We start from the raw sequence: 25,733 nt of genomic DNA, 5'->3' as shown, positions 1-25,733 counted from the left end.
GTGGAGCTGAACCTAGCCACACAGTCATGTGTTTACAGGGAGTACAATAGGGGGCTGAGGACGCAACCCTGGGGCGATCCTGTGCTCAGGGTGAGGGACTTCGATGTATTCCCTCCCATCTTGACTACCTGGGGCCTGGCGGTGAGAAAGTCCAGGGCCCAGGCACACAGGGGGGTGTTGAGCCCGAATTCCAGTAGCTTCTCGGCCAGTCTGGTGGGGACTATTGTGTTGAAGGCTGAACTGAAGTCTATGAACAGCATCCTCACATAGCCCCCCTTCTGGCTGTCAAAATGAGAGGATGCAAAACCTGGGAGACCGCATCGTCCGTGGATCTGTTCGGACGGTATGCGAACTGCAACGGGTCCATGTTGCGAGGGAGGAAGGCGCAGATGTGTTTCTTCACCAGCCTCTCAAAGCATTTCATGACTACCGAGGTAAGGGCCACCGGACGGTAGTCATTCGGGCAGGCTGGGGAGGCATTTTTTGGTACCGGTACAATGATGGATTTTTTGAAGCAGGGTGGAAAGAAAGTAATAAGAGTACATTTTTCCATGTGGCAGAATATGTGGAAACATTTAATTTTTCACCTATATAAATGAAATGAACTAATCACATGTGCTATTTTTATATTTGGTCTTAAACAATGGGACATAACTATAAGATAAGGGACCAGTCATTTAAAACTGAGGTTTGTAGAAATTTCTTCATAGAGTTAGTGATAAATTAGGGAATTCTCTGCCCTGGCGGTCAGTGGAAGTATTTAAAGTGGAGATGGATTAATTATTGATAGATTGCGGAATAGACAAAGATAGAGAAAAGTCGTTGAAGCTACAATAGATTTGCATATTAAATGATGGAGCAGGCTTGAGGGCCCTAATTGTCTACTCCTGCTCCCATTTTCTTGGGTTGTAGAAAGATGCAAGTGAAGATTAAGTAGATACTGTTATAAGAATTCTGAAGTGTAGATTATTTTAATATATAGAACTGCTAAGATGTTGGAATAAATATCTTGCAACTATCTTCACTAAAGAGGAATAATAAGTAATACAGAAATTGTGGGAAGCTGGGTAGGTCTAATGGGGATGAGGAAACTAATTAATTATAAAAGATAAAATATTGGAAAATTATGAAGACTAAATAGTGGCAAGATCCTCTGAGTCTGAGCCCACGTCCTAGGATTCTAAGTGATAATTTGAGAGAAGTTGCAATAATTGTGATCTTCAAAAATATGCTAGATTTAATCCAGTGGATTAGAAGACATTTAAAAAAATAACATAGCAATTACATTTAAGTCCTTAATTTAATAGCAATTAAAAACACTCATAATTTGACAATTGATATGGTTTAATGGAAGGGAAATCTTATTTGACAAATTAAATAAATATTTCTGAGAACATAAGAAATAAAACTCCAATTATCCAGTGCATTCAGGAGCTTGGTAGTGTTGAATTAATATTTTTTGGGTACCTAATATTTTAATTACTATTTTTTTTTATGTTGCATTGTATTAACCTTCCCATAATCAAGTAAATTTAAAGAGTATGATGGGAATTCAACTCTGGTCAATTTAAAGGGAGTGTGGGAACTGGTACATTGGTGGTTGGAAGGCTGCATGGGAACCAGGGCTTTGGCAAGCTGGAAGGAAGCACAATAAAGGCGGCCTCAACGAGCTGGAAAGAGAAGTGGGATCTGGAGGCTTGGTGAGTGGAAAGGAACATGCAAACATGAACTGCTGAGTCAGATTCCAAACTGGGATTTTTGAATGGTTTGCCAGGGAATAATCTGAGTTTTACTGTGGTATAGATGGGGAGAACTGATAGTTCTAGGTCATGTGAATTTTCAAAAGAGTTATGATAAGGTACCACAGAATAAATAGCTACAAATCATTGCAGATTTATTGGATCAAGGTAGTACATTTATACAGATAAGAACATTGTTAAAGGGCAGAAAATACATATTTTTCATATATTGTTTTAATGGAGTGACATATGGATACATTTTGGCCTTTAGAGTTCATAGATACAGCGTGGAAACAGACCCTTTGTCCTACCGAGTCCGCACTAACCAATGATCACCCTGCACACTAGCACTATCCTGCACACTCGGGACAATTTACAATTTTATTACCAAAGCCAATTAACCTACAAATCTGTAAGTCTTTAGAGTGTGGAATGAAACCGGACTTTCCGGAGATAACTCATGTGGTCACAAAACGTATAAACACAGTACAGACATCACCTATAGTCAGGATCGAACCTGGGTCTCTGGCACTGTAAGGCAGCAGCGCAACCAATTTTCCTCTCTTAGATGTGAATATAAAAAGTCTTAACTGTTTTCAGCTAAAGTTAGGTGGGAAGGAAAGCTGTATGGAGGACACAAAGAAGCAACAAAAAGTAAAGACGGTTTAAGTGAGTGGGAGAAATATGCCAAAGATTTTTAATGCGTGAAAATGTTACATTACTGACTTTTGTTCAAAGTTATTTGAATATGATTAAAAGATGTTGATTTTTTTTTATAGAGTCGTGCTGTGTTAGTTCACAAAATGCAGAAAATTAGTGAAATATCAGTCAATTTGAGAGAAAAATTGTACATTTTTTTAATATTCCTGGGATGTTGGGAGTACATTTGTAAATATATTTTACTGTACGTGTACAATCGGTTTACATGAAAAGGTACAGAGGGAGCAAGAGGGCCGATGCCAGAATGAGAAATTCTTAAGGTACAAATAAACTTCCACTTTCACACATACAGGGGAAAGAGAAGAATTATGAGAGGCAGTTGTTTCCTTACAATGAGATTGAAAGTGAGACAAATGGACAAAAAAATAGTCTCTCTGTGTACTTTCTATTGATAAGGAGTATTAAACAAAGTTTTATTGTCATAGATGTGCATCTGTGTAAAGGAGTGCAAGTTGACTGTAATAAATATTAATTTATTTTAAATTAAATCTGACTTTAAAATTATTCTGGTCATCTATTGAACTACAAAATTAAATATTTTTGTTTGCAATAATTGTGACATTCATTAGCCACAGCCATTTGTACTTATTCCTTAATTGGCAATCTAATCAGACAAATCTGGTAAATAAAGTGAGTCCATCTATCAATATTGGCCACATTGTTTTAATCTTTATTTGCAAAATTTAACTGATTTATTTCCATGGTGATAAATGTACATTATAATCAAATTCAGTGCAACACTAATTGGAACAAAGCATGTGATCTCAATAGCAAAGACATATTCTTGCGTTAAGCATGTGAGTTTCTACCTTAATAATAATGAGCAGTGTTTCGATGCATTCTTTCATTATAAACTGCTTTAAAAGTATGGTATTCTGTAGTTGGTTATTACTTAATCCCAAATTTTAACAACTTATCAAGGATCATGCAAAGTGTTCAGTTTTCTTTACATTTTTCATTCTCCCTCAATGTTAATAGCCGTTTGTTGCAGACATTAACTGCATGAATCATAAACAAACTGAGAAATATTTTTTCCATTAAATTAATTTTAACTTTGCCTTCCAACACACACACACACGCACACACACACACACACACACACTTAAAACAAATACTAATTGCCACCAGATATTGTGGGCCTAAAGGCCTCTTTCTGTGCTGTAATGTTCCATATTCTATCTATATCAGTTGATGTTTGTGAAGCTTTCAGTTGCTGATGAAGCCATATCACACACTGGATTTCTGCTGATGACTAACTGCTGCTTCTGTAAAGGTATAGTCAGCTGCAAGTGCCACAACTGGAAACGTCATTGGCTGCTAAAGTAACTTGATAACCCAGTTGGATTAGATTTATAATGCTGCCATCTAATATGGAACTATTGAAATCACTGATAGTCAAGATAACACATCACTAACCACAGCCAATATTTTAGTTGACCTCCACCATCACCTGCTGTTTCCCTCTGGCCACTGTCAATGTTGAAGACTTTAATTTCCCTTTTACTGGCATTCTTAAATGAAGCTTTTAATTAATACTGAACCAACATCCCGAAACACAAAATTGATTTTGTGCTTCTAAAAAATTGCACAAACTGCCTGAAGAATTGTTGTTGTCTTATTACACTATTATCACATGGTCAAATAACGCTAGTCCAGATGCAATGCAGAATTCACCATAACAAATTCAGGGAACATGCTTGGAACCTTACTGCGCCTCCTGTCATATCTGCATATTATGCTCTAATGTTAAGGTAATAACATTGTTCATCATTGTTAATGTGTGGCATTTGGGCGTTTCAGATATTTCAGGAATTGGGTCTGCCTGAAATTTCCTCTAAATGTGTTCTTATTCATTTTAGTCTGGAGAAAATTATGCCAGTAAATTTCAAAGGATGCACCAAAAAGTGCAACCATTTTGTGGGAGATGTTAAAAAGCGTGTGCGGACGCGGCGCCGACTGACAAGAAGCCGAAGCCAAAGCCAAAGAACCGAATAGAAACGAGTCCGAAACGCCAATGAACCGAAAGAGTCCAAAGACGAAAAGCCTACTAACCGAAAGGATGGGACGCCTAAATGCAAACTAACCGAAAGGGACGCCTTAATGGCAACGAACCAAAAGGCTGCGTTGCCTAAAAGCAAACTTACCGAATGGCTGCACAGTCAAAACGACACCTACCCGAAAGGCGGTGTCGCCTACAGGCCAAAGGACCGACTGCCGATCAAGAGAAAAGTCCAATAACATACTTGACGTTGCCGGGGGGCGGAAGGTGTCAGCGATTGGTCCAGACCCCCGCGTCCATCACATCACTGAAGGCATGAACATTGACCCAAACCTCCGCTCCACCCGACCCGCAGCCCGCGGAGGGTGGCCGTGGGAGAGTGGGGGCTGGCCCGAGGAATGCACACCTTCAGCCGCTTTCAACTTGGTGCTTGGGTTCAGATTGCCCAGTCAGCTATGGCTTATGTGGGGAAATGAACCCCACGCTCCCGTCTTGACCTTTCTTGAGCGGCCATTCGGTAAGTTTGCTTTTAGGCAACACAGCCTTTCGGTTCGTTGCCGTTTTGGCGTCCCGCCCTTTCGGTTAATTTGCATTTAGGTGTCCCATCCTTTCGGTTAGTAGGCATTTCTTCTTCGGACTCTTTCGGTTCATTGGCGTTTCGGCCTCATTTCTATTCGGTTCTTTGGCTTTGGCTTCTTTGCTTCGGGTACCGTTAAAAAGCATTTCAAATTTTCAACAAAAGACTTAATTGCAAATGTGTGTAATAAACATCACAAAAAATCACCAACTATGTTTTCAAATGGGTGGCACTTTAATTAAAGATTCAAACTGGTCTTTTTAAAGACCTTAATTCAAATTCAGAATGATACAATACTGTTAGACAATAATAATCGCAAAGTAATATGAATGGTGTTTTTGTCTCTTGTCGCATGTAAAGTTAAGCTTAAATTTATAACTTAGTGTGGAATGTTTCTAAAATAATAAATGGATTCTCAAGTGAAAATAAAACTGTGGACACCAGGACATGAACACTGTGCTCCATCGTGCACCTTTTTCCAAGTTCCTCTGCACCGAAAATTACCCACTGCTTGCCACTGTGAAATGCGAGTCCTGTCAACAATACAAACACAAGAGGTAGATAACTTATGAGTGTATGTGGAAAACTGTATATGAAAGAGATGCAGACATTATAATGTCTGGTTTTGAAGCAAGCAAAGTAAGTTGAACAAAGCTTAACTGAAATTTAGAAAACACACCATTGAATTGAAAATAAACAGAAAAATCTGAAAACTGCAGGTAAGGCACCATCTATGGAAGAAAAAGTTACAAGTTCTGATGAAGGCTTTCCAAATGAAATGTTAACCCCGTTTCCCTTTCCACAGATGCTGCCTCACCTGCTTTGGTATATTGGTAGAAATATATATATTATGCTTTGCTTGCATTTGTAAAGAATACCTGAAACATTCATAGCTGCTGTGAATTGTTTGCAAAAGATACTAACAATGAAATTCATACCTGTTATGTGAATGTATTTTCAGATTCCCTGCAGCAATGATTTGCTGTCTCAAGTGAGTTTAGCTAAACAAGTGTTTTAGCCTTTTTAGGTGACTGTTCAATTATTCTTTGTAAATAAATGATCTCACTTGGTAAATGCAGATAAATGTAAGCTTCTGAAGCCATTTGAAACTGCTACCAATTTTCTAGTTCCTGGTTACAAAAAAAAACATTTTAAAAAAACGTCTATATTTTGTAAAATTGCCTTGCATTTCAAACAGAATGCAGTATATTGAGTTGTGATATTTTATATTGGAATAAAAAATAACTTTCATTGTTAAGTGCCAGAAAAATATTTGAATCATTTCCCAGGGGCTTTCTTGGGAAAATACCAAGCTTCAAACTTTCTGGGATCTCCCTGCTGCTTCCAGTTTGAGCATACTGAAAGTAGATTCCAATTGTGACTCCAGCCTGGAAATTAGCCAGTGAGTGCTAACTTCCAGCAATGTCAGAGAAAAAATTTGCGAGTGGAAACTATGCCAGGTAAGATCTGATGCAGGATCAGGGCATCCATTCATTAAAAAGAAATGAATTAATCTAAGCGAGATTATGTTAATTAATTATGTTCATTGTTTTAAAAAATCAATGTTTTAATTGTATTTTCATTGTGTTTTTTAAAGTTTCTGAATTGTTTTTACATTTTAAGTTTACAATCATTGATTTTATTATTTTTGAACAGTTTTCAATGTTTTGTTAATGTCAGATATTCATAGACATTTTAAAAAAAAAGGATAATTTGACAGCTGGGAAGCCTGGTAGCTCTGACATTCAAAGTCTCCCTAACGTCTTGTCTTTTCTGCAGAAAGCTATGAAGAGACTTGCCAATCAATTTGTTTCTGTAGATAAGTACAGTGAGGAAAGCAGAGTGCGACAACACCAAACCATAAATGCTCTGAGTCATAGAGATACATGAATGGCACACGGTGTTTACATTTAAGGTGTTTGCATTAAATATATAGCAATTTGGAAACGTGTCCTAAAACATCTGCTGTTTCTAATTTGTCTCATACAATTATGCACAATAAACCCAATTCAAAGTTGCTAAGAAACAATTTTGTTCAATAATGGAGATGTATCAGTAAATGGGAAAAAATCGTTATGGTAATTAATTTACTGTATTTGGTGTTCACATATCATATTTGAGTTAATAATTACCCATTAGCATTCGCTTCATCACCATGACAACGATGGTTGTGTGAATTCATGGCCGGTGGCTGACAGGTTACACAAACAGTGTATCCCTCTCGGAGATACTGCATCCATCTGGCAAATGGACGATTTTCGACAGTGCAGTGGAAGGACAGTGATTCAATTGTAAACTCTGCACAATATCTGGTTGATAACATAAGAAAAAGTTAATTAGAAACATGGGAGCAATCCAGCCCCAATTATCATGGCTGATCTATCCCCAAACTTTATCCACCTAGCCCAAATCCACATCACTTTATATTTTTGGCAATTATTCCAGGCACTGGGTCTCAGATTTAAGATTATTGATTGAGCTGGCATGCACTGCATTGTGTGGAGGAGTATTCTACTCTTCCATGACCATTTGCATAAAGAGGTCTTTCCCAACTTCTTCCCTGAAAGGTGTCTCCCATTTGTTTAGTCTTCCTGTTATAAAAGTAGGCATTCCATTAATCTTCCAAATGTTTTATTCTGCAATCCAATTTTAACGTTTACTAGACCAAGTGCAGACCCGCTGGGTCTGTTCCCCCCAACGGGTGGTGGGGGGGAGAATGTGGCTTCACACGCACACTAACCACCCCCCACACACACAGGGGTGGGGAGGGGGTAGAGGGGGGGGGGGGGTGAGAGGGGGGTAGGGCGAGACGGGGTGGGGAGAGGAGTGAGGGGAGACCGCTGGGTCCCGTTCCCTCAATGTGTGGTTGCGAGGGGGGGCTGCAGCTTCACACGCACACTAACCACCTCCCATACACACAAGAGGGGGGTAGGGGGAGACGGGGTGGAGAGTGGGAGGGAGGGGTGAGGGAGAGGAGGGGGAAGAGAGAGGAGGAGGAGAGAGAGACGGGAGAGAGAGGGGGGAGGGGAGGAGGGGGCAAGAGAGTAGAGGGGAGAGATGAGGGGGAGTGGGGAGAAAAGGGGGGTAGAGGGTAGGGTGGAAGGGGAGAGGGGTTTGGAGGGAGAAGGGGGGTGGTAAAGGGTAGATGGGTGGGGGCGGGGAGATGGAGAGGGGGGGAGTGGGGAGGAGAGGGAGGGTGGGGATGGGGAGGGTGGGAGAGAAAGGGGAGGGAGGAAGGAGGAGGGGGAGAGGGAGGAAGGAGGAAAGGGGAGGGAGGAGGGAAGAGAGGGGTGAGGAGAGAGGGAGGAGGAAGGGTGGAGATGGGGGAGAGATTGGGGGGGAGGAGAGGGGGAAGGGAGAGGGCGGGGGATGGGGAGGGGGAGGAGAGCGGGGTGGGGGGAAGGGGAAAGAGTGGTAGGGGTGGGAGAGGGGATGTGAGAATGGTGGGGGAGGCGATGGGGAAGGGGGAGAGAGGGATAGGGGGAAGGGAGAGGGGAGGGGGAAAGATGGGTGGGGGAGGGAAGAGCAATGGGGAGGGGGGTAGGGGGATGGGTGGAAGGGGAGAGGGATGGGGAGAGAGGGGGATGGAGTGGAGGAGGGAGAGAGGGAGGAGATGGGGAGAGGGGTGAGGAGAGAGGGGTGAGGAGAGGGAGGGGAGACCGCTGGGTCCCGTTCTCTCAACGTGCGATTGCGGGGGGGGGCTGCAGCTTCACACGCACACTAACCACCTCCCACACACACGGGGGGGAGGGGGGAGGGGGAGGGGGGAGGGGGAGACGGGGTGGGGAGAGGAGAGGGAGGGGTGAGGGAGAGGAGGGGGAAGGGGGGAGAGAGGAGGAGAGAGATTGGAGGGGGAGGGGAGGAGGGGGCAAGAGTGTAGAGGGGAGTGAGGAGAGAGGGGTGAGAATGGGTTGAGGAGAGTGGGGTGAGGAGAGTGGGGGAGTGTAAAGAAGTAACTTTACTTCATTTCATTCATACTGTATTTTTACAGAGAGCACTAGCTGTACGTGGTCTGTCACGGAAACTAGAGGGCGATATGTGGGTGGGGAGGTTGTAATTATACTTGTGATAAGGGGAGTGGTTAGTAGTGATGAGGTAACTATATTAAAGGCACATACATATCTCATCTACATCCTTCCCCTTGGAAACGAAAGGCAAACAAAGTAGTGACAGGGCGACCACGTCTCATGCGCTAGAAACGGTTATGCAAAGTCGCCATAGCGGACAGGCGGCTTGACAACACGTCCCGACCGGGTTCGCATCTCGCCATCTTCCCTCCCTGCAGGAAGAAGTGGAACAGGTGCAGACGGCCGAACTAGAACGGGGGAGCTGGGAGGGGACGGAGAAGACAAGGGCAGAAAGGCAGGAGGGGATGCGGGGTCAGCAGCGGTCGTGGCTCGTTGACAAGCCGCAGGTGTTGGCGGGACCGGCGGTAGACGGTCCCTGCATTGTCGACGAGATAGGACCTAGGCGACCCAGCAGAGGCGACGACGGTAGCGAGCCTGGAGTGACCGGAGGGGGTCTGCATGCGGACGACCTGACTGGGGAAAAGGCACGGCAGGGGGCGGCAGGACTTGTCATGGGAGCGCTTCTGAACATCGCGCTTAAGGGCAATGCGCTCCTGAACAGCTGCGGGCTTGAGGACAGAGGGGATGAGTGAGCGCTGGGCCACCGGGATCGGGGGTCTGGTAGTGCGAGACATGAGCCGCTGAGCAGGGGAGCCCATTGCAGGGTCACGGGATATGTTGCGAAGGTTAAGGAGGGCTAGGAAGAAGTCGGAGTTAGACAAGCGACACTGTTCCAGCAAGTTCTTTGCACTGCGGACGGCACGCTCGGCCAGACCGTTGCTTTGTGGGTACTCAGGGCTGCTGGTGAAGTGGCGGAAGTTCCAGCTGGTAGCGAAAGCCCTAAACTCGGAGCTCGTGAATTGGCTGCCGTTGTCCGACTGCAGGCTGGCCGGGGTGCCAAAGGTAGAGAAATGGCGGCGCAGCTTATCGACAACGGCCGAAGAGGTGAGGGAGTGCAGCTGGTCAACCTCGAACCAGTTGGAGTAGGAGTCGACGAGGACCAGGAAGTGTTTGCCTCGCCACTCGAAAATGTCAGTGGCAACCGCCATCCAGGGCAGTTCGGGGGCAGGCTGCTGCAGAAGCGGCTGTCGTTGCTGATGGGGGGCGAGACAGTTGCAGATGGAACACGAGGAGACCCTCTCCCGGAAGTATTGAGCCATACCAGGCCAGTAGAACTGGCTCTGGGCGTGAGACAAGGTGGCTTCGGCCCCAGGATGACCGCGGTGAGCGGCCTGAAAATAGTGGTCGTGCAGAGCAGCAGGCACAACAACCTTGTGTCCTTTCACAACCATGCCATCATGTAGTGCGAGCTCATCACGCACCAGGAAGTAGGGCAAGGCGCCAGCCGGCAAAGCGGAAGGACGGTCGGGCCAGCCCTGCTGGATGATTGCAGCAAGCTGTTGCAGGGCAGGATCATCGGCAGTGTGCTCGACCAGGGACTTCATCTGCTGTGAAGGGACAATATTCACATTGAGCACCATCAGGTCAGACATTTCATAGGGATGGCGATCGGTGGATGTTAACGGAGCGCGGGACAGCGTGTCGGCCACGAACATGTCTTTGCCCTTACGATAAACAATTTCGAAAGTGAAGCGCTGGAGCTGCAGCATCATGCACTGCAGTCGGGATGAGGCAACATGGATCGATTTGTTGAGGATGGTGACAAGCGGCTGGTGATCAGTTTCGATGGTAAGGTGTTGCCTAGAATGTAGTCCTTGAATTTGGAGCAGACAAACACCACGGCCAGTAACTCCTTCTCGATCTGTGCGTAGTGCTGTTCGGCAGGGGTCATGGTACGGGACGCGAAGGAGACAGGCAGCTTCAGGCCGTCATGGAGCTGTAGGCAAGCGGCACCGAGCCCGAACTGAGAGGCACAGTTCATCCCACTTCTGACACCATGTAAAGATAGGTTGTCGACACACTGTAACTTTACTTCATTTTATTCATACTGTATTTTTACAGAGAGCACTAGCTGTACGTGGTCTGTCACGGAAACTAGAGGGCGATATGTGGGTGGGGAGGTTGTAATTATACTTGTGATAAGGGGAGTGGTTAGTAGTGATGAGGTAACTATATTAAAGGCACATGCATATCTCATCTACAGGGAGTGAGTAGATGTGGGGTGAGGAAGAGGAGGAGGAAAAACCCTCTGGGAATATGTAAAAATTGTTTCGATTTTGCAAATTTTGCGGGAGGAGATTCATAAATGCCTAAAACGAATATTCGCGAAATAGAATAGACGGGACCCTCTCCCCTCCGCCTCCCTCCCCTCACTCTTCCCCTCACAAAAAAAGGAAGGGGACAAGACACAGCGACCAAGACAGAACAAAGGACCAAGAGCCACCCGACCGCACAGGCCAGAGAAAACAACCCGAGCCCCCCTTCCCCCTCTCTGCCCCCACCCCTCTCCCCCTCCGCACTCCACCTCCACCCTCCTTCTCCCCTCCTCCAACCCCCCTCTCCCATCCTCCACCCCCCTCTCTCCCCCCTCCCCCACCCACTCTCACCCCCTCCCCCTCCCTCACCCCTCTCTCCTCCTCCCGCTCCATTTCCCTCTCTCCTCACCCATCTCCCTCCTCCCCTCCTAACTCCCCGCTACCCCTCTCCACCTCTGCCCCTCATTCCCCACTCTTCACCTTTCTCCCCATAGGGGAATTAGAACCCGGCACCAACAAACGAGAGTTTTAATAGTTACTAAACCAAGTGCAGACCCGCTGGGTCTGTTCCCCCAATACTCGGGGGGGGGGGGGCTGCGGCTTCATATGCACACTAACCACCCACCACACACACACAGGGGGGGGGGGAGGGGGTAGAGGGGGGGGGGTGAGAGGGAGGTAGGGGGAGACGGGGTGGGTAGAGGGGAGGGAGGGGAGACCGCTGTGTCCCGTCCCCTCACCATACGGTTGCAGGGGGCCTGCGGCTTCACTCGCACACTAACCACCTCCCACACACAGAGGGGGAGGTGGATGAGGGTGGGTGGTAGGGGGAGACGGGGTGGGGAGAGGGGAGGGAGGGGAGAGGAGAGGGAACAGGGAGAGAGAGGAGGGGGAGAGAGAGTACCTTGTTTTTCATCGATTAAAATACTCAATTTTCTTTAATTGAAAATGGGTGACATTTAATTCACCAGCACCGAAGTTATTAATCACAGCTTTATTCATTATGAATCATCCAGCATTACTCGATATTTTGTGTTATTGGCAAACTTGGATATAATGCTATTATGTTTTTAGTGTATTGATAATGAATAATGGACGCCCCCGCACAGATACAGTACATCCTTATGAGACACCTCTATGTATGCATTACGCCTAATTTCTGACTTTTATCTCTGACTTTTGGAATGGAATGGAATGCTATTTATTGTCATTCAAACCTAGGTTTGAACGAAATTACATTTACTACAGTTTTTTACATTACAAAAAAACCCAAGACCACACTTAACACAGTTTACATAAACATCCATAACAGTGAGTCTCCAACACCTCCTCACTGTGATGGAAGGCAAAGTCTTATCTCTTCCCTTTGTTCTTCTCCCGCGGTCCAACTGCAGCATCGAAGCGAACTGGGGCTCCGATGTTAAAGCCCCTCGCTTGGTAAGATGGTAAGTCCCGTGGCCATTTAGCTACACGCCGGGTGATGTTAGGCCCCAGCTCCGTGTCCTTCAAACCCCGCGGATCAAGCAGGCCAACCAGCGGTCCAGCAGTCCAACTGCAGCGTCTAGGCGAACTGGGGCTCCGATGTTAGAGCCCCCGGTGACGATGGTAAGTCCCCGTGGCCACTAACCCGCACCGGGCGATGTTAGGCCACGCTCCGTGTCCTTTCAACCCCGCTATTCCAGCGGGAGAAGCTGCCGTTGCGGGAGCTCCGAGAAGCCGTCTCCCACCAGGGACCTGCGAGCTCCCGATGTTCCTATCCACCAGGTCTGCGGCCGGTGTTTCCGAAGTTCCAAAGTCGGGTCGCAGCCGAGCGCCACCACAGCTCTTCCCGCTCCGAAGTCGGCCAGCTCCGTGATGTCAGGTCCGCAGGCTCCGCGACTGGAGCCCTCAGGTTAGTCCCGGACGGAGGCCGCCGCCGGCTCCTCGATGTTAGGCCCACCGAATCCGGAGACCCGACAGGGAAAATGTGGGGTCCCCGTACAGGGAAGAGATTAAACGGTTTCCCCCACATCCCCCCCTCCACCCCCCACATATACACAGCTAAAAAATAATAAAAACTAAGCTCAAAACATACATTTAACAAGACAAAAATAAAAAAAAGACGAACGACTGTAGTCGAGCCGCTGCCGTTAGGTGCCGCCACCAACCAACACCTTATATGCTACAGAAAGAATCCTATCCAAATGCATCACACATGGGTATGGTAACTGCTCTATTCAAGACTTCAAAAAATTGCAGAGTTGTGGACACAGCCCAGTATATCAAACGACCAGCCAGCCTCCTCCCATTGAATCCATACTTCAAGTTGCTTTGGAAAAGCAGCCAGCATTGTCAAAGACCACTCAAATCTCAAGGAACAAAAGATACAAAAGCTTGAAAGCACACTACAACTAATTTAGGAACAGCTTCTTTCCTCTGCGATCAGACTCTTGAAGGGACCTTTCATATGCTATGAATGAATTCTGATCTTCCAATCTACCCCTTGCACGCTTTACAATCTGTACTTTCTTTGTAACTATGTTCTGTTCTGTGTTTGTTTTCTCTTTTTCACTACCTGGTGTACTCATGGATGGTATGATTTGCCTGGATAGGATACAAAACAAAGTTTTTCACTATATGTGTAACATGTAACAATATTAATAAATCAACCAATCCTTTTTATGATATGGCAGCCAGAATTGTAGGTACCTGTAGTATTCTTAAATGTGGTTTAAACAAGATTTCAAATAGACTTAGCATTACTCCCAAACATTTCAATCCCATTCATTAAGAAATAAATCCTTGTACTTTGGTTTACTTTAATTATAGCCTTGTTAAATCAGTGGTAAAACTTTTGTGGTGGATTCTCTGAGATCATTTACACTAACTAGGCTTGCACCTTCTACATATCGTCAACCTCGCCATTTTCCCACCTAAGTGTACTATCTTGCATTTATCTGTTTTAAACTTAATTTGCTAGTTATTTGCCCATTCGACAAGGTTATAATGTTCCCCTCTAATTTCTAATCAATCCTCATGCCGGGTCCCAGCCCAAAGTGCTGATCATCCCTTTATCTCCAAAGATGCTGTTTGATCTGCTTAGTTCCTCCAGCAGTTTATTTTTGATCCAGATTCCAACTTCTACAGTATCTTGTGTTTCCTTATTCCTATAATTGATTGCAGTCTCCCTCAATATTAATTATATCAGCAATTTAGTGTCATTTGCAAACTTTAGAAATATATTTTAGATCCAAGAGTCTAAATCATGTCATTTAATAACTTGCAAAACTGTACTTACTGGTTATACTTTATTGCCCATTAATGTGTCTTTAAAAAGGTGGTGATGAGCCAACTTCTTGAACCAGGGATAATGACTGTCAGCTCAGAGGAAATCAATGTCATGGAATACCACAAAGTCAGTTTAACAGAAAGATATGGAGTTCAGAGAGTGAGACAAAGCACAGAGATGACATGGGCACCCACTGCAATGGATGAACTACCAGCTCTAATAGTTCTATATGCTATTACCTCTGAGTTTTCATGACTGAGGGCATGTACAATGGCTTTCCCCTCAAAAGATTACCTGCAAAGGTTTCTTGTGTAATTCAACAGTTCAATGATGCTTTATTGTCACATGTACGAAGTGCAAATGCTTAGTTAAATTATTTTCTTATGAACAGTCCAGTGGAATATTGCCTTGCCATCCCCAATTAGCAATTGTCTACTAAGCGCACATGCAAGAGATGCCATCTTTTGGCACCATTTTCCCAGTTCATTCCATGCTCCAGTTGTTATGAGCGTGCCCTGATACAGGCAAGCCTCAGGCTGCTGCGGGCCTCAAGCCAATGCCGCCCTCCTCCGCAACCGACATCCTCTACTCCCCCGTCCAACTTTATTCCCCGGGGAAGCCTCCCGCAGCCGATCTTGAAGGCCCGGTAGGCTCGACCATGGTTCCCCCTCCTCTCCTACCGCCTCACTCCTCTCCTTCATGTCCGGTGTCATCATTGCCGGCTGCATCATCCTGGTCTCTGGTCTTCAGGGAATGAGCAGCGGTGGCTTGTCTGGCTCCACTTTCAGGCCGGGGTCCACCGGGTGTTGTGTTCCACTGCGGTCCGCCGGGTCTTGCGTTCGACGTGGTCCACCAGCTTGGCGGCTTCCCCTGTAGGCTGAAGAACCCTCTGGGAGCCTTCAGCCGCATACTCTTCGGTCCACTAAATCCGCACCAACCAGCAATTACCCCGTACACTATGGGACAATTTATAGTTTACAGAACCTAATTAACCAACAACCCTGTGCATCTTTGGAGTGTGGGAGGAAACCGGAACACCCAGTGAAAACCTACGCGGTCACAGGACGAAGGTACAAACTTCATGCAGACACCATCTGTAGTTGGGATTGAACCACAGTCTCTGGAGCTGTGAGGCAGCATCTCTACCACTGTGCCACTGTGGCAACTGTGGTCATATGGCACAGAAACAATTTGGATTGTATCAAATGTTTCACCAGTTAGAAAGTACTCCATCGTCATTTTGGTCCAAAGTAAAAATCTTCACAATTCCATTCACTGATTTCCATGGCATAGCTCAACACTTCCTTTCAATGACTTTTTCCACGTCTCCATGTAAATAACGTCCACAGATATTCCCTTGTCCACTACTGTGGTCATCTTTCTTAAAAATCCAATCAGGTTCCTCAAGCACAGCCCTCTTTTTTCAAATCTAATGAATCAACCAAGTTAAAATCGGCTCCAAAATATCAGCGCTGTAGGTGGCTGCTATTTGTATACATTGGGTATGCAGCAAAGAATTTCACTGTGCCTAGTCACATGTGACAAAGTATACCATTCCATTCCATCTTTCACATACATTAAAAGTGGATTCTTCATGACTACATTCCCGACAGTCATGTCTTCCATAAACAGGATTTATAGTATAAAGAAAAATTGAAATGAATAAACATACTCTAGGAAGTAGGAAGCCTGCTTAACTAAAAATCTTTCAGAACACTTCTTGACAGATCACCATATATTCAATGTCAGAATTAATTACCTTTACAAAGGTTTACTAAACATGTTACTGTGCTGCTTTCCATTTTGTCCATGCTCCCTTTACTATCAGTTGCTCAGAAACATGGGATGATGAAACTGCAGGGGCGTCCGCTGGCAAAGTGCCATAAATTGGTTGTTGCCAGGAGGCAGGCCTGACTTGTCAAAAAAATGTATCTTCTGGCTCATCTTCCCTACTTCCTCTCACTGTCATGGTCAAAGTTGACAAAATGCCAGAGGAAATTCCTGAGGAGAGTGGCATGTTAACATTTTGCATTTATACTTTCAAAGTCTAATACATGCCTTTTTACATAAAAGATTCTAACTATATTATTGTCAGATTCCAGTCACTCCAGTGATGCATGAATTGCTACTCCATGCAGTACCATAAAAGGATCCTGCTTTTTTGGTTTCCCTCCCTGACAGATGATAGTCTGTTTTATTGCATTTATTCTTTGTCTTTTGCACATCTTATGTTGCTCTGTACTTACATTAATCCCTGCACTCTATGTTATTTATTCTCTATTTATATTCTGAATAAATTATGTATTCCTATCTTAGTAAAGATTTAAAGAAATTAATCAAGGTGCTGAAAATCTGCTTTAACTGAAACTGCTAAGTAAAAAGAGAAACGACGTCGAGGTTTCAGGCAGAAACCTGAATAAAAAATACCTTATTGATCATTGTCGAAGTTACAAATTTTAGGCACTTTAATGCGGATCTTGACAACCATTCAAATTAAGAACATGAACACATATACTATTTTATATGGAATTGATACCTAATCGAATTTGTTGAAATGAACAATCTGATTTGATAGTGACAATTGTTACTCACCCTGGCATCTTTTCATCCCCAAACAAAGTACGCTTCTTTCTCTCATTATTGTATTTTGCTGTGCTTATAAAAGCAGGTACTAGGATATTAATAACAAAAGATAGAATTACAAGTGGAATAATATATCCAGTTGCTGGGTATAAAGACCAAACCAAATAAGATAATGTCCAATATAGTCTACGTATTAGGTTTCCCAGATAATCATGAGTATGAAGCATTTTTTTTGTCCATTATTACTATCTGTTGCATTTTCATTAATTTCCACATTTCAAAAATAATTCTCTACCCTTAGGCCATAAAAGGCACAATAAAATGAAAGCAGTTTCTTCATAATGAGTAATTTAATATTAATGAATAACATTCAGCTATATCTCCAACTAAGCATGTTAACATCACAATGCCTCATTTGGTATTCTAGAATTACAATAGCAATGAAGAAACCAATTATATTTTGTGATAAATATCAGAATTCCTTGAATATTAATATCTATCTTCTATGCAAACAAATATCTGTTCATCAAACTTTATCCATGGTAACAGTACATGCTCATTAATGCAAAGTTATAATAGAAAGCATATGCAGTAATAAACGTTCTCAGGATTAGAGGTGACAACCACATTTTAAAAAAAATAGATACGTAGCATCACACTGAGTTAAACCACTGTTCTTTTACTGTGGAAATCTAAATACAAATTCAACCCTGACTAATGGAACAATACAGTCTTCTCTCTGCTAACTCTAAGCATCCCAAGCAAAATGAGATGCATTCAACTTCGTGAAATGGACATGATTTGACATAATTGCCAGATCACTTTGAGACATAAGACAATAGTTGGTGTAAAACATGAAAAAAATCATATTGTTATACCTTAAGTTTTTTTTCTGATTTTAGGACAAAGGTACATCATACACTGAACATATTTCTACATACAAAACATACATTAACAAAGTTAGGGCTGCCAGATAATAATGCGGGTGAAAGAGAGGACAAAACAATGTTTTATTACTCAACACCTGTTATGATTCAATTAAAAAAATTAAAACAAATTTCAAAATATCAATTTTCAGAACTTCTTTTTGGTTACTCGCTAGTACTGTAAATATGAAAAACTTGTAAAGAAGTACCATAATACTGTCCACAGTGGACACCCTGGTAATCCATGTAATCCAGGCAGCCTGCTCGTTCCTCCAGGGTAGGACAAGGATCTCCATTATTCTGAGGTTCTTGCTCAATGTGACGCCGTCGAATCCGGACAGTCGGTGCACATTGCTCAGCACAGCCACTCCAGTGACTCCATTCACTCACTACACATGGACTGGCTAGAATCAAGGGAACAGCATAAAGTTCAACATTTTACCCAAGATTGTTCTTCTTAAAGCCCTGTCCCATGGTACGAGTTCATTCCAAGAGCTCTCCCGAGTTAGCCCTGATTCGAACTCGGAGATTTACGGTAATGGCCACTCGTCAGTACTTGGGGCACTCGTGGGCATTTTTCAACGTTGAAAAATCTTCACGAGTCTTCCCGTGCTTACCTGTCGTTAGCGAGTCTTCCCGAGTACCTGCCGTTTGCATTACGAGCCACTAAGAGACGTCCCCGAGCTCCGACATACCCGCTACGTTCATTCTCCGTGCTTATCACGAGTTTGATTATTTTTAAACTGGGGAGAGCTCTTGGAATGTACTCGTACCGTGGGACAGGGCTATGCTCTCCTACAGTAGGGATTTTTAGGAGAAGGAACATTCCAGGTCAAAGGTCCTTAATCAAAATCTCCTTCATCGGAATCCTTCATCAGAACCTTCTTCAACCTGAAATGTTAATGGATGCGGCCTGATTTGCTGAATGTTTCCAGCACTTTCTGTTTTTAAGTCAGACTTCCACCATCCACAGTTTCTTGTTGGTTTTAAGTTACAGTTTGACTAGTTGGTATCTTATACTTTACAACGCAAATGTTTTTTAATTGATCCAAAATGCCAAATTATAAGTAAATTCCTGCATGGAAATTAGATTGCACTTAAATTAGGAACAATCATGATGCCATGCAAGACCACAGAAAAGGAATCCATTTATTAATATTAAACTGCAGGTCACTGCCATTGTCCGAAGGTTTAGTGCCTAGTCCCAAAATACAATAAGATTGCTTGGTCATAAATCAGGTTTCATGTGGGATATAGGAGGGAATTAGAAATCAGTAACTATTTAATATTTCCCTAATTACAGATTGTTGCATTCATGTAATATTCTGATTCTGCATTGATTCTATAATGCAAGGATTATTTACAGATTGTGGCCAGAGACTCAGTTAATTCGCCCTCATTTCCATCAACAATCTATGATACATTGTGGCAGATTATAATCATAATTATATATTCTATAATCATAATTATTGTCCTATCCAATTCACAATCTTCTCTGTGTTTTCAATGTCAGTAAAGAGTTGACAGAAACATCAGCTTTGCCTACAAAATCAGAAGCTAGCTTATAAATTAGTAAGTGCTTCTATCATAATAGCAAAAGTGTTTGAAATTATCTTGTTGGACCCTGTGGGGATCTCTTGGTAAAGTATAACCATTCTGTTGTGTTAAACGAAAGACAAAGCAGAAAATGATGTCGATAATCAGCAGGTCAGGCAGCATCTGAGGGGGCTGAAGTAGTATTAACATATCAAGTTCCATCAGAAGCTAGTTTTGGTTTAGGTTTGGTTAGGACCTACCCGACGTGTACTGCAGTGTTATCAGGGTCAGGTGATCAGTATGATACCAAATTAGATCTCAGGATTTTAAGAGGTCAGGTGGTCAGTATGATACCAGATCTCATGAATTTTTAGTTGAACAAGGAAATTACAGCTATGAGGACAGAGGAAATTGTGAGGGAATGAGAAATATTGGGAGAAAACTGTAAATAAATTATTTACAACTGAGCCCCCCCTGTTAGATGATAGTTACTTTCAGGGCTATAGCCTCCATGAAGGTGTGCTTCAGAATGAATATGCATGACAACATACGCATCACGCTGTATTTGATTCAATACACATGAATGGAATCTGTGCATGTTTAATACATGCTTGGAAGACCAAGGGCAAATTTGTAGAAGTGTGCATCATGCAAATTAAGTACCTGGTCTGGTTCAACAATCCAATTTTAGGTAACATTTTCTTGTGTTACACGGGAATTAAAGTATATGTTAATGGACTTTAATTATTATTTTTAGTAATGTTATAAGATTCAAGTTAAAACTTACAAAATAACAATCAATGGGAAGATATATTGCACAGGAAAGTAAAAATAAATGTAGGTGACAATTGCTACATGAGAGATAAATAACTGAAAAGGAAAGGATAACCAGTTTCATTTAGAGATCCAGCATGGAAACAGGCCCATCAGCGCACTGAGACCAAGCCAACCATTGATCATCCCATTCACATTAGTTCTATGTCCCACTTTCTCATCTACATTAATGTAGATGACATGTGCATGTACCTTTAATATAGTTACCTCATCACTACTAACCACTCCCCATATCACAAGTATAATTGCAACCTCCCCACCCACTGATCGCTCTCTAGTTTCCGTGACAGACCACGTACAGCTAGTGCTTTCTGTAATGTTACAGTATGAATAAAATAAGTAAAGCTACATTGTGTTGATGACACATCTTTACATGGTGTCAGAAGTGGGATTACATGGTGTCATACCTCTAAAGCGGCCTTTTCACGGGGCGACTTGACGCAAGAGTTAACCAGAGTTTAACATCGTGGGAACCTCGTGCGATAACAGTACGGCATTCGTGGACCACCGTGGACCACCGTAGCGCTAACGGCAGGTAATCGTGTATCTTGGTCACTCGGGAGAAAATTCAAGAAAGTTTGAATTTCTCCAAGAGTGACTTATACACTTGTGGTTGAGCATTGCAACATTATATGGACGTAGTGGCCAGTGCGATATCCGTAATAACTCTTGCGGGTACCGTGGGAACTCCTGCGAACGGTGAACCCGGAAGCTGGACAGGGGGGACAGAAGGTGAGTTAAAAAGGTGGTCTCAATATCGACAAGGGAACATGTGTCCTTCGAGGACGTCCCACCTAATTGTCATTGTTGGATAATCTTTTTAACAGGAACACTTGCAGAGATGGCTCCCAGAAAATCTCAAAGAAAGGGGGTGAAGCGTGTCAGAGATGTTTTTGCCATGTTGCTCTATTCAGTTTCTATATTGTTTCAGTTTCTATATCTATATTGTTGCTCTATTCAGTTTCCCACGGGACGGGACTGGAGTTGGGAGGGAAAGGTGGGGGAGTCGAGGGAGAGGAGGGGGAGACAGATGGGGGTGTCTTCATTTACTGGCGGCGGGTGTCTGTCACTGAAACAGGCAGGTGAGATTTCACATCCACCTTGTGTGTGCCTCTCTCTCTCTCTCCATCCCTCCCTCTTACACAGGTTTAGAGACTCTGCCTCTGTGAGTGTACGTCTCTTTCTCCCCCTCTCCCACACACAGTAAGACCGAGGTACTGTGCTCAGTCCATCTGTGTGTGTCTCCCACATACACAGTAAAACATGTCTCCAAATGAGCCAATTCAACCAAGGGAGGATATTTATAGTGTGTGAAAAAAAAAGTGACATCATTTGTGTCACGTGTAGTTCACGATGTTTATTCAAGATTTAACGCGAAAGCTCGGGAGACGGACAAGTCATTCGCACAAATAACAGAAATGCCGAGTACCGTTGGAACTCTTTATCTACCCCCCGTTATATCGTGCGAGACTCGTGCTGGACCACGACCACTTCACTCTGGTGACATCTTGCGTCAACTCACCCCGTGAAAAAGCCCCATTACCCTTGCGCCTCCTGTTTATCGGTTGTTTCTTTAGTTTTGCCCCAGTTTCCATTTCCCTCTCTCTATTTCCTTGTTATGGCCACTTCTTGCCGCAAACCCGATGTGCTCGTTTTCGATTCAGACATTGCCCATCAATGGGATGTCTTTAGACGTGACTTCGACCACTATGTCACAATCGCTCATCCTGCCGCCACCCCAGAGGTCAAAGCTTCTCTGCTTCTCAACCTGGCTGGTCCCGATGCCCTGGAACGGTCAGACTTCTTCGTCTACGCTGCGGGTGAATCTGCTCGGGACCCGGTATGTTTATTGGCTAAGTTTACCGCGATTTGCGACATTCCCTCTAACTGCATCTTAGAACGTTTTAAACTGTTCGGGCGGCGTCAGCACCCTGGTGAATCTGCTGAGAATTATGTCGCTGCGCTGCGGCACCTGGCGAGGAGGTGCCGCCTTGACACGCTGACCCCCGAGGGACTGACCAGGGACCTTCTGGTTTATGGTCTCCGCGATGAAAAGCTAAGGGCTGAACTTTTGCGCAAGCCCGACCTGTCCTTTAATGAGGCTATGCATGCCTGCCGTTTGGCCGAAGCTGTCACCTCGGCGGTGTCACCGGCTGATCACGACATTAACTATGCCAGCGTTACCAGCCGTCGGCGGAACAAGACCCCGCCATGACCACCGGGGTCCAGCACTGCTCCCGGGGGACGTACCCAGCATAGGTGCCCCAATTGTAACTTTTCCACTCATCAGTTCAATGTATGCCCTGCTTTGGGTAAAACATGCAACTACTGCAGAAAATTGAACCATTTTTCTGCTGCCTGTCGTTCCCATGGGAAGCCTGTTGCTGCTCCAAGGCGTATGTTAAACAACTTGGAGCAAGCTGATAGCGAGCTCGGTTCCCAGTACCAGCCCAACGAACTCCCTGTGTCTGACTCGGGCTCCTCTCAGGGGGAGACCAGCATATTTTCTCTGTTGGATGCACCTGCTGTGATAACAGACCCTTCAGTTCGTGTAACTGTGCACAACTCGACCTTCACCGCGAAGATTGATACCGGGGCCATCGCAAATGTAATGTCAACAAGTCTCTTCAGGAAGATAAGAACTAATGAGCAAGTTACTTCTGATCGCTCCACTTTGCATGCATACGGGGGCGGGGTGCTTGTTCCTGTGGGAAAGGCAACTCTGCACTGCAAGATACTGGAGACCTCTCGGCCCCTCACTTTCTATCTTCTCGATTCCAACTGCATTACCATGTTGGGCATCCAAGCATGCCAGGACTTAGGCCTGGTCTCCTTCCACCGTGACATCCACAAGGTGCAGGCCCTAATGAACCCGTTGATCGAATATCCTGACCGCTTTGATGAAGAGCTGGGCGAGCTGCCCTGCAGCTACAAGATTGTTGTCGACCGCAAGGTCGAGCCTGTGATCCGTGCACCACACCGTGTCTCCTTCGCCATGAAGGACAAAGTGGAATCGACGCTGCACAGCATGGTACAAATGGGCATCCTAAAGGCGGTCAGCGAACCCACCAGGTGGGTCTCCACCATGGTTGTTGCCGCGAAAAAGGACAAAAGCGAAATACGCATTTGCATCAACCCCAAAGACCTGAACCTTGCCATCAAACGCCCACACTACCCCATGAGAACAGTGGAGGACATCGCTGCGCAGGTTGGTCCGGCCACAATCTTTTCTGTCCTCGATGCCAAGAGCTCCTTCTGGCAGATACCACTTGACGAGCAGTCCTCCTACCTGACTACTTTCAGCACCCCCTTCGGCAGGTTTAGGTTCCTCCGGATGCCATTCGGAATCAACTCTGCCAGCGAGGTGTTCCAGCGGACAATGGAGCAGCTGTTTAACCGGTCTACCGTGTGCCATCATCGTTGACGTCATCCTGGTCTACAGTAAGGATGTCGCCGAGCATGACTTCAACCTCCGCCAAGTCCTAGACCGGGCCCGGAAGATCAACTTGAAACTAAACCCCAAGAAGTGCCGATTCCGCGTCCTGGAGGTCACATATGTTGGACATGTATTCACAGCCTCGGGGCTGAAACCCGACCCGCAGAAAATGGCTGCCATCTCCGGGATGTCATCACCTACTGATGTGCCCAGCCTGCAACGTTTCCTGGGCATGGTTAATTACCTGGGGAAGTTCATCCCCGACCTCAGCGAGCTGAGCGCACCCCTGAGGGATTTGACAAAGAAGGACACGGCCTGGGCTTGGTTCCCTCAGCACCAGAAAGCTTTCGACATCCTCATATCCAGGCTGATCAGTACCCCCACACTCAAATTCTTTGACCTGCAGCGTCCCATTATCATCACCTGCGACGCCTCTCAGTTCAGGCTCGGTGCCGCTTGTCTACAGCTCCATGACGGCTTGCAGCTGCCTGTTTCCTATGCGTCCCGTACCATGACCCCTGCCGAACAGCGCTATGCTCAGATCGAAAAAGAGTTGCTGGCTGTGGTGTTTGCCTGCTCAAAGTTTAAGGCATTCTTGGCAACACTTTCACCATCGAAACCGACCACCAGCCGCTTGTCACCATCCTTAACAAGCCGATCCATGTTGCCTCATCTCGACTGCAGCGCATGATGCTGCAACTCCAGCATTTCACTTTCGAGATCGCCTATCGTAAGGGCAAAGACATGTTCGTGGCCGACACGCTTTCCCGCGCCCCGCTAACGTCCACCGATCGCCACCCCTATGAAATGTCTGACCTGATGGTGCTCAATGTAAATATTGTCCCTTCGCAGCAGATGAAGACCCTGGTCCAGCACACTGCCGATGATCCTGCCCTGCAACAGCTTGCTGCCATCATCCAGCAGGGCTGGCCAGACCGTCGTTCCGCTTTGCCGGCTGGTGCCGTGCCCTACTTCCTGGTCCGTGATGAGCTCGTGCTGCACGACGGCGTGGTTGTGAAAGGACACAAGGTTGTTGTGCCTGCTGCGCTGCACGACCACTATTTTCAGGCCGCTCACCGCGGTCATCCTGGGGCCGAGGCCACATTGTCTCACGCCCAGAGCCAGTTCTACTGGCCTGGTATGGCTCAATACATCCGGGAGAGGGTCTCCTCGTGTTCCACCTGCAACAGTCTCGCCCCCCACCAACAGCGACAGCCGCTTCTGCAGCAGCCTGCCCCCGAACTGCCCTGGATGGCGGTTGCCACTGACATTTTCGAGTGGCGAGGCAAACACTTCCTGGTCCTTGTCGACTCTTACTCCAACTGGTTCGAGGTTGACCAGCTGCACTCCCTCACCTCTTCGGCCGTTGTCGATAAGCTGCGCCGCCATTTCTCTACCTTCGGCTCCCCGGCCAGCCTGCAGTCGGACAATGGCAGCCAGTTCACGAGCTCCGAGTTTCGGGCTTTCGCGGCCAGCTGGAACTTCCGCCACTTCACCAGCAGCTTTGAGTACCCACAAAGCAACGGTCTGGCCGAGCGCGCCGTCCGCAGTGCAAAGAACTTGCTGGAACAGTGTCGCTTGTCTCACTCCGATTTTTATCTAGCCCTCCTTAACCTTCGCAACATCTCCCGCGACCCTGCCATGGGCTCCCCTGCTCAGCGGCTCATGTCTCGTACCACCAGACCCCCGATCCCGGTGGCCCAGCGCTCCCTCATGCCCTCCGTCCTCAAGCCCGCTGCTGTCCAGGAACGCATTGCCCTCAAGCACGATGTCCAGAAGCGCTCCCATGATAAGTCCTGCCGCCCCCTTCCGCGCCTTTTCCCCGGTCAGGTCGTCCGCATGCAATCCCCCTCCGGTCACTCCAGGCTAGCCACCATCATCGGCTCTGCTGG

The 25,733-nt window shown here is 45.5% G+C and overlaps 1 protein-coding gene across 1 annotated transcript in view; it reads right to left on the bottom strand.

Annotated features, from left to right (window-relative positions):
- Window positions 1-5,246: 5,246 nt before the first annotated feature.
- sbspon (somatomedin B and thrombospondin type 1 domain containing) overlaps window positions 5,247-25,733 on the bottom strand; it is a 28,156-nt gene continuing 7,669 nt past the window's right edge. The window contains exons 2-5 of the mRNA XM_033019308.1: window positions 18,245-18,439; window positions 17,119-17,197; window positions 7,168-7,344; window positions 5,247-5,568 (exon numbers count right to left, since the gene is read on the bottom strand). Of these exons, the coding sequence (XP_032875199.1) occupies window positions 5,451-5,568; window positions 7,168-7,344; window positions 17,119-17,197; window positions 18,245-18,439 (569 nt within the window). The 3' untranslated portion in view covers window positions 5,247-5,450. The remainder of the gene's footprint in view (window positions 5,569-7,167; window positions 7,345-17,118; window positions 17,198-18,244; window positions 18,440-25,733) is intronic.

Source organism: Amblyraja radiata, chromosome 4 (assembly GCF_010909765.2).
Source record: "Amblyraja radiata isolate CabotCenter1 chromosome 4, sAmbRad1.1.pri, whole genome shotgun sequence".
Lineage (NCBI taxonomy): Eukaryota > Metazoa > Chordata > Chondrichthyes > Rajiformes > Rajidae > Amblyraja > Amblyraja radiata.
This window is presented reverse-complemented; position numbering and strand designations above follow the sequence as displayed.